The 17,727-nt window shown below is 35.5% G+C and overlaps 1 protein-coding gene and 1 long non-coding RNA gene across 6 annotated transcripts in view; one reads left to right on the top strand and one right to left on the bottom strand.

Annotated features, from left to right (window-relative positions):
• The window catches only part of LOC104051925 (neurabin-1), a 43,493-nt gene extending 25,965 nt beyond the window's left edge, over positions 1–17,528 (top strand). For 4 of the 5 annotated variants that reach the window (XM_064451600.1, XM_064451601.1, XM_064451599.1 and 1 more), the window contains exons 14-19: positions 2,162–2,249; positions 3,355–3,426; positions 3,971–4,166; positions 9,815–9,931; positions 14,575–14,760; positions 16,146–17,528. In XM_064451600.1, coding sequence (XP_064307670.1) covers positions 2,162–2,249; positions 3,355–3,426; positions 3,971–4,166; positions 9,815–9,931; positions 14,575–14,760; positions 16,146–16,313 — 827 coding nt within the window. In that variant the 3' untranslated portion in view covers positions 16,314–17,528. The remainder of the gene's footprint in view (positions 1–2,161; positions 2,250–3,354; positions 3,427–3,970; positions 4,167–9,814; positions 9,932–14,574; positions 14,761–16,145) is intronic. The other variant, XM_064451602.1, reaches the window with a different exon arrangement.
• On the bottom strand, positions 4,168–6,187 carry LOC135313380 (uncharacterized). The gene is made up of 2 exons (XR_010373012.1): positions 5,789–6,187; positions 4,168–4,403 (listed from the first exon to the last, which is right to left on the bottom strand). It is a non-coding gene; the product is annotated as an uncharacterized LOC135313380 (long non-coding RNA).
• Positions 17,529–17,727: the final 199 nt, after the last annotated feature.

Raw genomic sequence — 17,727 nt, 5'->3', positions numbered from 1 at the left:
CCAGACATTATCCAGGTGTTTAAACAAGGCACAGATTCTGAATGTTATGGGAATTACTGCGTTATTCATCTTGCCCTCTTAAGATATTTCTCACTAGGAAAAGGTTAAAGGTATTATAATCAGCCTAGTCACTACTAATCGTTATTTGATAGAAATATTTGGCTTTTCTTATGAATAATTGAAAAGGGGATCAGATAAAATATTTTAAATGCTTGATATTTCCTTTAGTCAGTTAGCACAATATATAAAGGCAGATTATACTTGCTGTCTTTTCTATACTGCTTTGCAAAACCTTTAATACCCTGAAAACAGGATTTGTTTTATACTCTCCTCATTCTAGGTGTTTCTATAAAGTCTTAAAAATAGTCTCTACCTCTATTTTGTTTGTTTTTTAAAAAAAGAAAATCTTAGCAAAACAAATACCTAATATATAAGTGATTTTTGCTTTATCTTCTACAAATTTTTTGTGGTGGCTGAATCATTGCAAACATTTTCTTAAAATTGTCAGTGTCACTGGATGAGCTAATTAATGCAGTACATCAAAGATGAGGATTAGTATTAAAAGCTCGCTCTTTGTAGGCAAAATTGACACTAAATGCTACTTTCTGCTGGATTGTTGCTTTCTAACCATATTTAAATGTCTACCTATTATTTCATTGAAATAACCCTTGCTGTTACCTTCCCATCCATTCATGTATCAGTCTGTATTTTAACCTATTGTACTGTGTTTTAGAAATTACCTCTTTTCTTACAATATTACCTCTGGAGAGAGACATGGAAACAAATGTCAATATTAAAATTACTTCTTCTGGTTTTGTATTTAAGTTGACAGGAAAAGTAACCAGTTTAACTCGTAGTTATAATTTATTGGATGTTACATGTTTAGAAAGAGTGGTTAACGAATTAAAGTTCTGAAGTTGATCGGATATGCCAAAAAGGAAAAAAACCCTGACTGTTCAGCACGTATACTTTGAGATAACCATTATATGTTTCAGGAAGGATTATTAGCTGATAGGGTGATGGGGACCTGTCCTCAGTTTTGTGTAGTTAACATGATTTTTGTGTTTTATGATCCTCGAATACCTCTGTGTATATCACTTCATGTCAGGAGTTGTCTTGAAGGCAGAGCTTAAAGCCTACTTCGTCTCACAAAAAGCAGGCTGCATCTTTTTCACAGGTGGCTTAGTTATGGAACACCTAATCTGCAGTAAGAAACATATTTCAGTTATTTAAAACAAAAAATCTAGTAGCCTGAGAATTTAGAAGGAAGTACATTTGGGACTTGCAGTAATCCATCATAATCCATTGGGAAGAGGTAGTGTGATGTTGTCATTTAATTTCACTTACTAATCGAGTAGTTGGAATTGAACATGCTCCCTCTGGTGAAAAGTTCGATCCTAGCAGGTTGTATTCCAGATCTGAAAATACCACAGTCTTGGAGGAGCTTCAAGGTCCCAATTATTTCTTTAGAATAGTCACAGTTTGTATACTGTTTCGAAGAAACTCAGCATGTTAAGATCTGACTGCTCTCCAGGTACTGGCTATTGTGTTGGTTAGGCACACTTTCAGGAGGTAGCGGCTTGCGTACTTAGCCCGTGTTCCAAGTAGCTGACCTGGACTAGCTACTGAACCAGAAAAAATGCAAAGGAACATCTTAACACTTCAAGTGCAATAAAGGATGATTAAACGCTCTACTTGCTTAACTGTTGCTTTAAAACTGAGTTTCTTTCATGCATCTTGCGCTGGTTATCTCATTGGTGTATTCTGAAGTTTGCAAAATGTGAAAGAAAGGTATTTTTTTTAAACCTATCTTAAACTATCTTTTTGTAATTCATTGAAGCAAAATACTGTAGTAAGTTTTATCTCTCTGTAGACATTATAGAATTACTGTTTATCAAAAGCAACATTTTTGATCAGTCATAAGCAACTGTTGTGTTACCATTTTCAATGGTACAACACAACCAGAATGATGGGAAGATGCCATAGAAAATAACTCTAAGTTGATAGACTAGTATTTTCAGCATCTGCATGGGAGAATGTGAATTTTAACATTGCTACTCAGGTTTTAGTATCTTGTTTACTTAGAAGCATCATCATAAGTACTTGAAACTTACAAGTATTTTGAGAGTAACATTTTTATTTTTCATCTCTTTATGAAAAGCAGAAGAAAAGAAAAATGAAGACAGGACAGTAGAAACCAATGAAGGAACGTCATCAGGGAAGTCCAAAAGGAGATTTCCAGATTTTGGGTAAGATTTTACTTGTGTTCATTTGGAAACAAATGGTTTTCAGTGTTACTTGGAGAATATCATGTTCCCTAAATAAAAAAGCCTTGAGGAGATCCAGTAATGACACTTCATAGCAGCACCACTGGACAGAGCCTTTTTTATCTTGATGTTGCATGTGTTCATCTTGTAACATTGCATTCATGTTTCTATCACGTTTTTATTTTATTTATCTGTACTTTTTTCCTTCATATAATTATTTGGGCTTCTTCAGTTTTTATCCGAATACAGAATTTCTCTATGAATTAAGTTGCAAGTCCATGAGTAGTTTTATGCCAAAATATTGTTGGAGCCTAGACTGTAATGTTATGTCCTGCTGTTGTTACAGTCTAAATAGATACCTATCTTGCCGTAAGTCCTTCTACAGTAGAGGTGTCATTACATAGGGCTTGGCTATTGCAGCTTCTTACTGAACGGTTCCTTGGAGGTGGGCAGCAGTGATGAATGGATTTCTGAATTTCATTTAGAAGATGACATTGTGAACAGGGGTGGAACAAAAGTGCAAGCTGCATATTATCTGGAAATGCAGCGTGGTAAATGAACTCTGGGAGTTTGAGAGAAGAGTGGCTACATTTTGCAATAAGCCTTGTTCCTTTGGAGCCAGGTATAAAGCTTGTTGAAATCAGCTAACATCAAAGACTCAGACTAGTACTGCAACAAATAAATCATAATATCTAACATTAAAATTATATTTTATTTCACACATAGAATGTAGTTAGTGACTTAGTTCATCACTCTGCATTGCATATGAACATTTATATGGCAATTAAACTGTGTTCTTCCTCTTGGTTGTATCCACTATACGCTAAGTTCCTTTGTGCATTTTCTGTGTTTATTTTTTCATATGTGGTCTTTGAAAGGTACTTACATAATTCTGTTATGGTTCTTAAATAAAATGTGAATGACAGTACTTTCTTAATTGCATGCATAATCAGCAAAATCATGCTCTGCGTAAAAACGTGGCTTTTTTTGTAACTGTTGAAATCAATGTAAAAACTAGCTTGATGATTTCAAGAAAAGTTGCACTGTGTAAGTGTAAATGCTTTATGAAAACTTTTTTTTACTTCAGTGGATTACGGAAATCTGGGGGCAAGGGCAAGAAACAAGAAAAAGAAAATCTAAGAGGCTCTCTGGATAGCAGGTAGTTGTTTTGTTTAATACATACGTGCTGCATTACTAAAATTTTTAACCTAAGAATTTATTCGAGTACAAAAATGGCAAAATTATGTGAAGATTACTATAATGATGTGCAGAGGAGCTGCTAATCTTGTGAAATAACTAAACACATAAAATAGTCTAGAGGAAACAGTGAAGCAGGGTTACATTTTCAAGTAGCTTATAAGATTAACATGTTGTACCATATCTTAAATATAAAAACTGTATTTTGCTTAGGGAGAGGAACGTTGAGTAAATTAAATTAGCAAATTATTTGAAATTGTTAAATTGTTGTGTGAAATACTGCAAAAGCTCTCAGATTTTTGTTGTTCAGTAACTAAAATTATTTTGCATGGATTTTTAAAGGCAAGTATCAGTTTGCATTTTAAATATCAATTGTGCTGTGAAACAGGTAAACATGAGTGGTGTGTATTTTGAGTTTGTTGTTGCTTTGGTGGGGGGGTTGTGTGTTTGGGGGGCAGGGTGGGGTGTTTTGCTGATGTTGTTTTAACACAGTCTACCTATTTCAGAGGTTCCCGAGAACTGTTGGATGACTCTGGCAACAATCTATCTGCATCAGATTCAGATTCCCCTGTTCCTACTTGCATGCCTTTCTCTTGGTTTGGAGACAGCCACAAAGAGCCTCAGATTTCTGGTAGCAGCCTGCACGTTACACAGAGTGGGCAGGATAGTTGTGAACACGGTCAGGAGAAGAACAGAAGCAAGGTAAAGATTAATAAATTGTGCTTTGTGTATTTAAGCATTGCATCTTGATAAAGTAAAAACCTCATTGCTTAGTATGTGGAACCTTGATGACTTAGCTCTTGACCACATCACCTCTTACAAATGTTGCTGCAGAAACTTGAGATTTTACAGACCTCACAAGCAGAAACTGTGTGAGTGTTCCCATTTCCTCCTGTTCAGTTGAAGCATCAGTGGAGGCTATTCAGGCTGAAGTAGCATCTAAGGAACAATCACAGGGTATGTTTTTCACTGGTTTGTAACACTAAAAATAACCCTAGCTTTAGAACAGTGTAGTTTTAAAAGCTAAATCTGTTTCCCCGTCTAATACAGTCTAATACTTGGAGGAAGTGTACATAAATAGAGGTCAGCTTCCCAGGCAGCTGGCCAACCAGTTCTTACCATACTGGTATGCAGGGGTGGAGTACCAGCCAGGTGGATCAAAGTAGCATCCCGGTTTTCGTTAACAAATTTAGTTAAACTAATGAATTTAGTTGAAAGTCTTTAGAACTCTCTCCTTTTTAGGGAACTGCTTCTGAGTAACTGATAACGTTCCAGTAATTTAAAGCCTTTTAACCAGATCTTAAGAGTGAGGCTACACAGTTCTGCCTATAACCATAAAGTTACCATCTTTACAGTTTAAACTATTTGAAAGAAATGTCTGTAAAAACTGACCTTCATACTTGTTTCCTTTGGATTTTCTCAGATTAAAAATTGTAGCTATTTAAGGAACCTCATAAGCTAGGTTTATTCTTGAGTTTTACACTTTCTTCACTTTGGTTGTCTAAAATATGCTTTCACTTTTTCCTTTTCCTCTGTGTTATTAGAGAGAAATGAGTTACAAATCTAGAAGAGAAACTTGCCAGGTTGTAGTCCATGAAGCCACTGACATTTTGCATAGATGGCAGACAACAAAAAGTTGACTTTCCATGTTGCCAGGTGCTGATTGCACTAAAGTATTGTTATAAATACCTTTTAAAATCATCTTCTGTTTTCTTAGTGTGAATTTACAGTTCCTGTGACAGGAGTAAGCTGTCTGCATTTTTAGTTTGTAAAAAATACAGAAAGTGGTTTCAGAAGCATACAATACTGTACTACAACACAGGAACTTAAGAATAGAAGCATTTTAATCTCTGAAGTAGAACAACACTTTACAAAATACTGTCCAGTATGTGTCAGTCGTGTATTTACAGCTCCTGTATGATTTGTTTCTGTTGAAGCATATAGTGCTTAAAAGACATCTCTGTAAATAACCCAAGGATCTTGGGAATGCAAGATCCATATTAAAGGGGATACGCCTACACTTTGGTATAATTTTTATTTAAATAAGAGTTCATGGTTGATCTCTTAATAGGCTGTAGCAAAGCTATCGAGATGTTTTCTGTATAGAAAAACATTCAGCAGTTTAGCTTTCAAAGTCATTGGTTCAGAAGAACCTATTCATCCCTTCTTCATCTCTCCTTTCTGTCTGATTCAAATAATTTTTGTGAGCATAGTAAAAGTTCTCACTGCTGCATTTCTACTATAAGCACCCATAATCTGCTTAAGCACCTTAATGTGTTTATATAGACACTTTTTTTTGGCAGTCAAAAAGGTATAGATCTTACCAGATTGGGTGCTGTCTTCCTTTCCACATTGCCCTGAAATAATAGCCTTTTCTTCTCATCGTTGTATACCTTATCCAAGTTGATTATCACTTAACCTTCCAGCTGGTTTCTTGTCTACTGTTTCATTTTTTGTTTCCTTCTCATGCTCCAGTATGTAATTGCTGCTTGCTGCCCTCTTCTTTTCCTTGGTGCCAGTTGCAAACCAGCAGCTGGAAGAACATACAAGTCTTCAGCTATATTCCTGCTTTGTAAAACAGTAGAAAGCTGAACCTGTTAAAGAACAGATTTTCATATGTTAATTGATCCTAAAATCATACTTGGCCTCTCCAAAGCCAGACTGTTTTGACTCGGCAATGTTTGGGATCCTTTATAAAGATGGTAATGTGACAGTAGCTACTGCTTGGAATGACTGATCTTTGTAGATCTTAACCTGCTATTGATCATTAAGCTTGCGCTACAATAACAAGGCTTTGGCTGCTATATCTCACTATGAAAAGACATGAAAACTGAGAAAAATATGTGCTTGACCACTCAGCAGTGAGTCTTGTTACCAAAACCACATAACAGCAGGGACAAAATAATCTTCCCAGGATTTAAGGAAAGAATACTCCTTTTTGTTGATGTTAACTCCATAATATTTATTGCTTTTATGTCTGCAGTATCCCATATGATCAGGTGAAAGCATTTCTTAAAAGGCAGGTAAAAGTAGAAACCCTAAAATAAGAACTTTGTCATGTAAAAATCTCGAACTGTTGTACTGAGTCTTTTGCACTGCATATAATTTCTGTAGTTGTGTTTTAAAATTGGTGATGTAAGATATGTAATTATATTTTAGCTGGCTTTCTGTTTCTGCAAAGTTTGCCTCATAAAATTACTGCACCTAGAAGGATTTTGTTTTCTTAAAATGATACTGGATTTAGTCTTAAACTTAGTTTGACAAAGTAATTAATCAACTTCTTGTTGCTTGTGAAAATTAGAAACTCAAGAACTAAAATCCTGTGATCTGAGTCCACACTGTTTAGTCTTACGAGACTTCTAAATTACACAGTTCTTAAATTAGTCCCTTTACATAATCTGCCCCTTGATTTAGTCCCATTCTCTGATACAATACAAACACATAAGTACTATTCATATTCATTGTTTTTTCCAGAGTGTTATTTAGCTTTTGTAAACTCGTATGCAATGTTTCATTTTTGTTACAAGGAAGAACACTATGGTGTAAGCTATTTATATCCTAGTACCTTAAATCTTAGGAAACCTACCTTTAAAACCTCTCCTATCCAAACTCAGTGCTCTTCAAGAATCAAAAATCTTTGCAACTGGCTCTAAATACTTTAAAAAGAAATTGCTACTTCTTTAAACTGAATAGGAATGGGGGAGGAAAAAACATTACAACTGGTGCTGAGATGCTTTACTTTCGGCTATGTTCTCTTCATTTTTTTGTCAAAGGTCTCATTAATATTTTGCTACAATAACATCCTGTGGGGTTTTTTTGTGGGGTTTGTTTTGTTGGTTTTTTTTTTGCACAGTTTTGCTTCTGCATTGTTCTCGATTGCTTGGCAAAGGTAGAAAGAGTGAATTGAGGGTGGCTAAAAGAAAAGCTCCTAAACAGTTTCAGTTTGGGTTAAAATTAATTTCAGAATAGGTTGATGGACAAAGTAGTCTGTTGTTTCTGGTAATACTTAGTCTTTTAGATGTAAAAAGTCCCTAAAATATAATGTGATTAATAAGATAATCTACATGGTAAATAGAACACCATTTTTCAGTCATGTACAGTACCACACTCTGTGAAAAGGTTTTGCGATTATTTTTGTGTGTGTGTGTGGCTGTTGTTGGATCGTGGTTATGTTTTTCCGTGTTACTTTTCTGTTTTCTTGACTAGAAATGCATATCAGTAATTTAGGGTAAAAGGGAGTGCAAAGATCAAGTACCCACCCCCAAAACAAAAATACAATGATCTAGAAATTTTAGAGTTCAGGTTAAACTGAAATCAGAACACAAATACAGAAGTGCTCAATGACAACAAATGCAAAAACAGTCCTCTTATAGGAGCATAAGTTATTGAAGAAAAATGTCTTTAACATCAGCTTAATTTAGGATCTCAGATCATTTATGCATATAGGGATATGGTATGGCATCCTTACAAAATATAGTTAGTTGATTAGAGACTTAGAGAATATTGGAGAAAATAATAGTAAATAATTGCCTACTACTTATAGGCAACAAAGAATAGGGCTGAGAAAGAGACTTTAGAAAGGCAAAAGTAGGAGACACGCTTTTGGCAGCATTTTTCACTCACTAAAGAAAAATAATGTAGAGGTCAGGATCTAAGTTGGAAACGGAGCTAATCAAATTAGAAAATATTCTGGGAAACAAATACATTGGTATTCCTTAGGAGGATTTTCTTACTAAACCCCCTGTGAAGTTTTTAGGTGTAGCACCTGGGTTTTTTCATAGTCTTCAGCTTGAGTCACAGGCTGCTCAGGTAACCTGCCAGAGTTTGTATGCATACTGGCTGCTGGATAAGTTTGAAGCTAGATCCTGCTGCTTTTAGAAGTTTAGGCAGGCGTACAGATCCAAAGCTTCCTTTAAGCACAGACTAAGTGTAATAACTGAATGTAAATGGTAAATGCTATGAAGAATTCACATTCTTTCAATATGATAGTTCTTTCATTAGACATCTTTCTAACCTGAATTTTACTTTGTTATATTTTAAAAATTAATAGTCCTTTATTGATTTATTAAAAAATAAATTTGTCAAAATATTTTATTTTAGAAGACTTTTTTATTTTTAAAATAACTTATTCAGACTGTCAAGCTGCCTAATTACTGTAGATTTACAGTGTTAAACCAATTTTTTTTTTACAGATATCCGAGTAATTGTTTAACTTCTAAAATGTTCAGCTTTATTATAGTTTTTTACACTATTTGGTATTTTAACTATAAAGAAGACTTTACATAGCTTGATACGGTCCATTTATTACAAAAATTCTTCTAAAGTTACATGTGTGGTATTTTTCATATCAAGGTAATTTTCAGATTACATGATTCTGTGCCTCAAATGCAGCCACCTCAAACCTGAATCATGGAATCATAGAGGTGTTTGGGTTGGAAGGGATCTTTAGAGGTCATCTAGTCCAACCCCCCTGCAGTGAGCAGGCAGATCTTCGATGAGATCAGGTTGCTCAGAGCCCCACCTAACCTGACCCTGAATGTTTCCAGGGATGGGGCATCTACCACCTCTCTGGGCAACCTGTTCCAGGGTTTCACCACCATCACTGAAGCTGTTAAAATGAACAGCAAGACAATACAGTATCTTAAATTAGAATTTAAAGTTTTGGGAAAGCTTGTCCTTAGGCAAGCTCTGTATCTCTGTTCATGAACAAATTTAAACCCTGATCTGCAAGCTTGCTGAAAGCTCTTTGGTATTCCAATTGTCAATGTATGTCAGGCAAAGACAGCCTATTTGTTTCACTGTTGACTACAGTGGTTCGGTAGTGGCCAACTATGAAGTCTAAACCTAGTTTTTCTTTTCAGAAATTTTGTAAGTTATGGGGGCACTCTGTGCCACAGGAATCTTAATAACCATAAACAATTAGGACTGATTTTTATCTCACCAACAGAACAGCACCTTCTGAAACCAATTCGTAGCACTTGTTTCAGTTGAATACAAACTTGGCATGAATAATTCCACCAAATGAATCTTAAATTGCTTCTCCCCGAGTGTGGTATGCCTGCTGAAAAAGTCACCACATGTATTTCCTTGTGTACTTTAACATATTTCAGGTTATGTCTGATTGTCCACACAAGGTGTTCTTACTGGGGATACTGCTTTAAATTTGTTATTGTGTTTTCAGATTCAGAAGTTTAACAAAAACAAGTCAGATGCATTTCATATGTGATCTAAAGATAACTGAGCCATAGTAATTTTTGTTTTTACCAAAAATCAAAATTACTAGAATGTCACCTTATGACCTGCTTTTCCAAGGAGTGAGTTAATAAAACGTTATTTCCACTTGTTTGCAGAGTAGAATTGTCATAGATGATACATACCATAGCAAGCCAAGTTGTGAACTTTCAGGGTTAGTGACAGAACCAAATCTGTCAGGTCGTTCACACACTTTAACCTTCTCTTCAAATGAGGTGAGTTTCAAAGTGTGTATATGTGTCTTGTTAATGTTGTTGTTCACACTACAGCATGTTTAATAGAAACAAGATTTGTGTCATGTGGAACTAGATGGCTGTTTCCATATTTGAATGTTGAAGAGCACTGTAAAAATCATAAGCTGTTACTGAACTAAGGCTACAGATTAGCAGATGCCATACTGGCCTTTGTGTTCTGAACCTACTTATATCATAAAAATAGGAATGAACCTTCTCTGAGCAAATTGCAGGTTTTGGTGTTAAATATAACACCTTCCCGTTTCACTAATTTAAAACAACTTCCTGGGTGAATGAAAACATTTTTGACCTTGCCTTCACATCTGTGCAGGTTTGTTTTACCATAAAATTTCATCTAAATAAAAACAAACAAAAGAAAAAAAAAGGCAGAATATAGTGGTTCTGATATATAGGTAGAAACTAGATACCTGAAAGGCAGTGTTTGTTCCCCTGGAGGACTATCTCCTCTGGCTATAGCTGAAACCTAAAGTCTACACTTTGAACGAGATAGTATCTCAGAATGTACCACTGTTTGACTGATGGGCACCTTCATAGATTAAATCCTTTTTAGGCTAAGAGGAGTCATTAAAAGCTGAACACAGTCATCTTCCAGAAATGACTTAGAGGGCTTCCCAAACTGGTAGTGATAATATTTGAAGAAAAAAATAAAATGGTGGTTCATTAATGTGGGGGTTTGTTATTGGATGTCTTAAACCAGGCTTTAGTGAAAACCTTAAGATATTCCAGTAATATGTAGGAAGTCAGAACAGTCTTTCAAACAATATTATAAATATGAAATCACTAATGTAAAAATCTGGGGCGTCAAAAAGCTTAACTAGTTTACAGGTTTCAGTAGTAGATTAATTTCTTGCAGGTTTTTATCAAGAGATGACAGGTCATAGGTCTAATGAAAACCAGAGGAACTCCAGTTAATATTTGTCATTGCATGTGCTCTCTGCAGTTTTTTGAATGGAATGGTTCATGAATGGAATATGTTTCTAAAACTTAAAAGTAGTATAAATTGTAAGATTTTTGTAACGAAGCTAAATACCTTTTTGAGTGTTGTTCTTTGATCAGTGTTACAACTTTCAGTAAACTTCTGGTTCTAAAACTCAAATGAAAGTTGTGTATTACTAATTGTGAATGTGTAAAGTGGCGATTTAAGCCTTTGTTGTTGTTCTCTCTAGTTCGCATGTTGTTTATGCATATGACCAATGAAAGTTGTTTGTACCTGTTCAGTAATTACATTATCAGGGTCTGTTCTGAGGATAATGATAAATAACCTCTGAGCTGGTTTCTCTTTTGGAAAGCAGTATTTGTGAAGAAAAATAGGTAGTTCTGTTCTTGGGGGTTTTTTATATAGTAGTACAATATGTTGAGGTCTAGGAAAAATTAAGTAACCAATCTTATAGCAATTCTGGGTATTTCAAATCCTTAACTGAAGCCCTTCACAAGTAGAATTTATATCTGGTGCTTGTTGTTTGGGTGTATTCATAAATATCCAGCAGGGATCACTTGCTTTCAGAGGAATGGGCTATTGCATACTGCCTTGCAAATCCTGGAACTGTTAGTAGGCAGGAGATGGAAACACCTCTTAGAAATCCAGAGGGGAGCAGTGCTGAAGAGTCTGTCTCTGCTGGGCAGGTAGTCTCAGGCAGTTTGGGGAAGTGACTGCGTGGCGAGCGTTAAGGTTGTTAGCAGCCAGCTAGTTACAGCAAAGGCACCTCCACTCGCAGTTAGTTAGCAAGCTAGCTGGTAATCCCTCCTACCCTTCTGAAGTTTTTAGTCGCTTAAATGGTGTGATAGCATTGGTGTTTTCTTGGGTTTTGTATTTTTATCTTTAGAGCCTTCCGTATTTCTGTACTTGCTTTCTGAATCACCTGTGTTTTTATGCAGGAGCACATGGTTTTCTCATGCTGCATGCCTTATAGGTAGTTTTAGTTCTGCTGTCTGAATTTGCAGCTGATCTTGTGTCTGTGTGTGGCAGCTGTTTTGGGGACTGTAACTCTGGTATAAACAGCTCGGGACAGTCCCTCTGCCTCTGGAGGGATGGTAAACAATTGGGAAAAAAAATATGTAGAGGTGTTATTTAATGCCCAATAAGCATTACTCAGAAATCAGTGTTCATCTTATTCTTCTACACTTTTACTTTCCTATTGATATTCTGAAGAAATAGTTACAGGTGTGCTTTTCCCTTGTGCAGAAGTGAAAAAATGAAATTATACAGGATTAAATATCTTCCTGTTCACGTCTGTGAGGAGATGATGTCTAAGTGTTTTAACACAGATTCAGTTTTTGGTACAACATCTTCTGGTTTTAGGGCTGTGTCTTTACCAGTATGAAGGAGGAGGAGTTTGTTAGCAACTGATGATGCTGAGAGCCTAGACTGGAATTAGTAGCTCAGTCTGGAGGACTCCTCCATGGCAGAGTCTGTTAGCTGCTCTAATCTGTGCTGCTTGGAGGAACCCTGAGATTCTGTCAGGGGACTGCGTTCCCCTGGCAAAATGAATGAATCTGGGCCTGTGTCTTTGGCGGGAGTACACCTTCAAGTGCTTATACTCTGAAGTTACAGAAGTTGTTACATGGCTAGCACAGACTAAATAAAACTAGTGAGTGAGTTCCAACTGGAATAAAACATTTTACACATTTCTCAATGTAAAGGGGACACACACACGCTTTCTTTAAAGGATTAAAGCAGATATTGCCACATATATATTTTTTAAATATATAAATATTTTAGTATTTCTTGCTGCTGATAGACCACACATGACTCTGAGATACAGGTCAAACATGAAATGTAAAAAATTTCCCCTTTTTTATGTATTATTCATGAACACTTGCTAGTATGAGACAAAATAAAAAGTTACTGATATATATTTTGTATTACAATATCAAGTTGAGGGGTACTGTTATCTAAAGTGATTTAGAATAAATGGGCATTTTGAAATTCCTTTAGTACTTTACACTATTAATCATCTTTCTTTGTATGAATCATCTCAAGCTTGATAGCTTGGATAGAAAATTCACTGTGTACCAGTTGTCTTGATACTGATGCTGTATAGAGCACTTCAAGCAAAACCTCTTCTAGAGCCCTTTGCTGTTATGTTGTGAAAATTGCTGTTCTTTTGCACATCAGGAAGGTGGATGTGTTCACACTTGTTATATCTACATAAGCATTTTAATTTGGATTAGGAGTTCATTTTTAAGTAAATCTCCTGATTCTCCCCACTTGTCTCACATTCATTTAGCTTGGAAATCAAATCAGATGTGCTCCAACAGTGTTCCTGGTGCATTCCAGCTGCTAGTGGCCATTGAGTCTGAGTGACCAGACTAGAGCTATTCAGAAGTGAAAATCCTTTGAAATGCTTGCAGTGTGGATTTTAGGACCTCAGCCACATACTGTTCTGCTCTACACACTTGTTCCTATTTATCTGCACTACTTCCTAATGTAACAACTGTTCTTTGTTTCATAGACCAGGAAAAGCAAAACTAATTGAGTAAACCTCTAATACATTGGAAATTAAATTGCATGTGTTTCATCTCACACGTGTGTTCCATGTTGCACTGTCAGATCCAGTTTACGATCAGATCGTGTGACAGGCCTATGTCTTGCTTCCATCACTAGAAAGATGTTTGCTTCCATGTTTTCTGTTTACAAATGATGTGTAATGCTCACTGGAAAAAGTGACTATAACTTCAGCTGTTTTGCTAATACCTTAGATAAGTGGAAGCTGCCTAGTGGGGCAGTCCGCAAGTCTAATGCAGCCGGTACTCAATCATGAGCTAGTGAGAGATCATTTTGGGTAGTTAATAAAACTTCAGGTAACTCTGTTACTGATTCAAGTATCACACTAGAATTTCCTCTGTACAGGCATTGAGCTCTGTTTTATGTAGCTTTTCTTTTGTGATGAAGTAATAGAGTGCTTCAGGACGAACAGCAGTACCTCTTTCCCCTCAGAAGCCAACTCAAATTGAAGCAGAGAGCTTCAAAAGCTCTGTGAGCTGGCAAAGTGTATTTTCAGTGGAAGGCTACAAGCTCTTATGTTTCTGAAATGGTCTTCTACTAGGCAGAGCCTTTAAAATATGAATGTGATGGCATTAGATGAAAGAATAAACAGTCCTCTTTTTCCAGAAATGCCAGATGTAGTAAAACTGTACCAGGAACAGTCACCAGACTTACTGACTACTAGAATTGCTTTTATTTTGGATTTCCTTCACTTAACAATAATCAATAATACAGTCGAAGTGCCACTTAATTCTTCTTGGTGCTTGCATAAGGCAGTATCTAACATTAGGGTTGAGCTACCTTAACTGACAAACTGAGGAAGCTTGTTCGTTGTTAGGATACCTCAAATCTAAGTGAATGCTTTGCTATGTAATTTCTTAGAGTAAACCATTTATGTTCTCTATTTCTGACTCAGTTTGTGTTGAATGTTGTAGTGTCTTTTTGTTTATAGCAAACTCCTGGGCAAACTGACTGTAAATTGTAATCTCAAGAACTTAAGTCCTTTTGGAGCTAGGGAATGTTTAAAAATGCATTTTGTTAATCAAACTCAAATGGCAACAGGAACTGAACATACAGTCAAGTAAAACATTCCTTACAGTGACTTTTCTCAATTGGTTAGGCATTAGATGATGAATTTACAACAGGAAAGCAAAATCAATGGCACAGTAGACCTATTTCTGAATGGACCACCCAGCAAGTATGCCACTGGTTAATGGGAATGAACATGGAGCAGTATATTACAGAGTTCACAGCTATGAACATAGATGGACAGCAGTTAATGCAGCTTGACAGTGAGAAGTTAAAGGTACGTGAATATTCCAGGATAGATTTGTAACTGTATAAATGTCACTGTTTATTCAGACATATTTTTAACCTACAAAGTCCATTTTCGTGTTTTCATGGCTTTTTACGGGATAGAGTCCTGCTTTGAAATACTTGGAGACTATACAGTTTGATGAAAATTTAGTAATTGATTGTACAATTAGACAAGCATTTTTTAATCAGAAAAATCACAAGTATTTCATTCTTGTTTGCATCTTGAGGAAATCAAAGTAAGCATAATTCCCCAAAGGGGCTTGATGCATTTATCATCAATCTCAGCATAAGGTCATATCAAAACCAGATCCAGCCAATTCAAATACATAGAATTGCAGGATCCAGTTTTAGAAATCTGTTTCGTCCATACCTCCTCTTCAAATGGGAAGGCTGAAGTCCTTTCTGGTGACCTTTCAAATGTTTTTGGTTCTTATTCCTGCTGAAAAAAATCTATCATAAATCTTTCTTTTGGGCCTTTTGTTGCCATTTCGCCTCTGGAAGCTGCATGGCATGTATGCCTTACTGTGCTAGTAAACTCTTCCAGTTCTTCTTTCTCATTAGATTATCAGACTGCATTCTGGACAAGCAAGATGTGTGACTAATATGAGGTCCATGGGTCTATTCTCGCACAAGGCAAATTACTGTTAATGATGAATAGTAGCATTTTAGTGTTCTAGAGAGGAAAAAAAAAAGTGTCTAACTTCAGTTTCCAAAATATACCTACATTTTAGAATAGACTTGCACACTAAATGTCCTGTATTTTGTTAAGTAAGTATTTCGTTGGACACAGAGGAAATACCTGTTACTGGTCTTTCAAATAACTGTCTCTGTTGAGGGAACTCTGGATGTTGACGCTTAATTTACACCTAATGCCATTAGGAGTTCCATGGAGTGTGAGCAGTGCTGACTGTAACTTGGAATCGGGTACTGCCACCTGCTGATCAAAAGATCAAAGCGTACCATTTACTTACTGAATACACTTTTTAACAATACATTTTAAAATCCTTAATCTTAAAAATTAAAGACTAGTTACTGAATATAAATTCGTCTTGTATAAAAAGAGCAGGAAAAATATTTTGAGGCTACTACTTATTTTGCTATTTGCTGGAAATTCTCAGGTATCTATATGTTTGTGAAATGCAACAAGAAGCTGTTATCTCACAACCAGAGTAGGGCCTTGCTTCCTTACTTACCTTGTTACCCAGATGATCATCTACAGTGCTCCTGAGGACTTAGGTCCTTATTTTTCAAATAAACAGACTATCCTGCAGTAAAGTGAATAACACTTCCTTAAATTGTTCATGCACAAGTGCTGCTGACAGTGCTGTTGGAAAAATTAACGATGAGGTATTTTTCTTCTTTCCCCCCCCAAAGGCTTTGGGAGTTTCCAGTCAAAATGACCGATCAACAATAAAGAAAAAAATTAAGGATATTAGAAAAACTCAAGAAAAACTGGAAAAGCAGAAGGAAAAGGTGCAAAAGAAGGAGAGAGAAGTTCGCAAGACTGGCAGAGTGGTAGCCACTCTTGAATCAAGCTGCTAAAATGACCCTGTCTTATTTTAGCACAGACTTGCTTCATCTTGAGGAGGTTCAGCAGATTTGTATATAATTGTACAATTGAGGGAGGAGGGAAAAGTGCAACAGTTTAACATGGTAGGTGTTTTTTTACTTTTTAATTGTGGTCCCTCCCTATTGTGATGCAATAAAATGAAATGTTTTCAGTATTTTTATTCCCAGTTGACTCTGCCTGTACTAATAGACAATAATTTAACTTCCTGCCTTAAGTAATATTTGTGCTTCTAAGACTTCATATGCCCTTCTCCTTGAAATCAATGTTTGTGGAAAAGTAGAATACTGTATTAAAAATCATACCAGTATTAGTCAACTAGCATTTGATAGAGTTGAATCTGATAGAGGGACAATAGAAAAATCCTGCCAACAAATTCAGTCTGTTGCCACTAAAGATGTATAGTAAAAATTAAGAAAACAGTAATGTCAAATTAATTTAAAAAGAAAGCATGTATTTCAAATTTATGGATTATTTTGTTTAAATTCCTGTATTTCTGGGATTTTCATTCAGTGTTCCCGGTGGTAGCACACTGTTTTGGAATTCTATGTGTTGCAATTTACTGAGAAAATAAGAAATTTTAAGTAGTTTTCACAAACTACATACCCTAAGCATATTAAGTCTTCTGTACACGACTTGTATGGTGTTGGGAAAAGGTTTAAAACTATAAATAAGATCTTTTTTAACCTATTTTTCCTAAATAATACATAGTTTTATAGATTTATGCTATGAATAAGATCAATTTGCAATACATGTATTTCTCTTTTCTACCTGCTTACAAGATTTTTGCGGACCAAATTTATATATTTGCTAATTTTAAACTATACTGTTTTTCAAACTTAAAATACTGAGGGAAGAATTGTAGGAAAAATTATCACTGAAGCACTGGGTTTCTGCACTGTATTTAAATGTTTGATTGTAGGCTACAGATTATTTCTCTTTAAAGGAGGATTTGATTCTCAGAATAGTTTAGAACATGAATTGGTGTTTTGTATATTTACATATGATTTTCTTGAGATACTACAACAGCACTTCCTTTAATTAGATTATTCCAGAAACATAGACTAGTTTAAATATCAATTCCACCACAGAATGGACTAGAACAAAACTTACATAATTCATTTTTGTGGACCAAGTTCTCCTTTAAATCTATGGACTGGTTTTCATTTTAATTAAATGAATGGACTTCACTGTTGGCGTTTCACAGTTGTTATTCTTTTGTATAAATGTCTTACAAATTCCAGCATAAGGACTGTGTGGAAATGCTTCTGCACACTGTGCATTTCCAAAATAAAGTTTGAAAATCTTGGTAATAATTACTTTTAAAAGAAGAGGTTCAATTTTTGGTTTTGTGTGTGAAGAAACAATTCTTTGGTCAAGATTTAACTT

This window comes from Phalacrocorax carbo, chromosome 5 (assembly GCF_963921805.1).
Source record: "Phalacrocorax carbo chromosome 5, bPhaCar2.1, whole genome shotgun sequence".
In the NCBI taxonomy this organism is placed as follows: Eukaryota; Metazoa; Chordata; class Aves; order Suliformes; family Phalacrocoracidae; genus Phalacrocorax; species Phalacrocorax carbo.
This window is presented reverse-complemented; position numbering and strand designations above follow the sequence as displayed.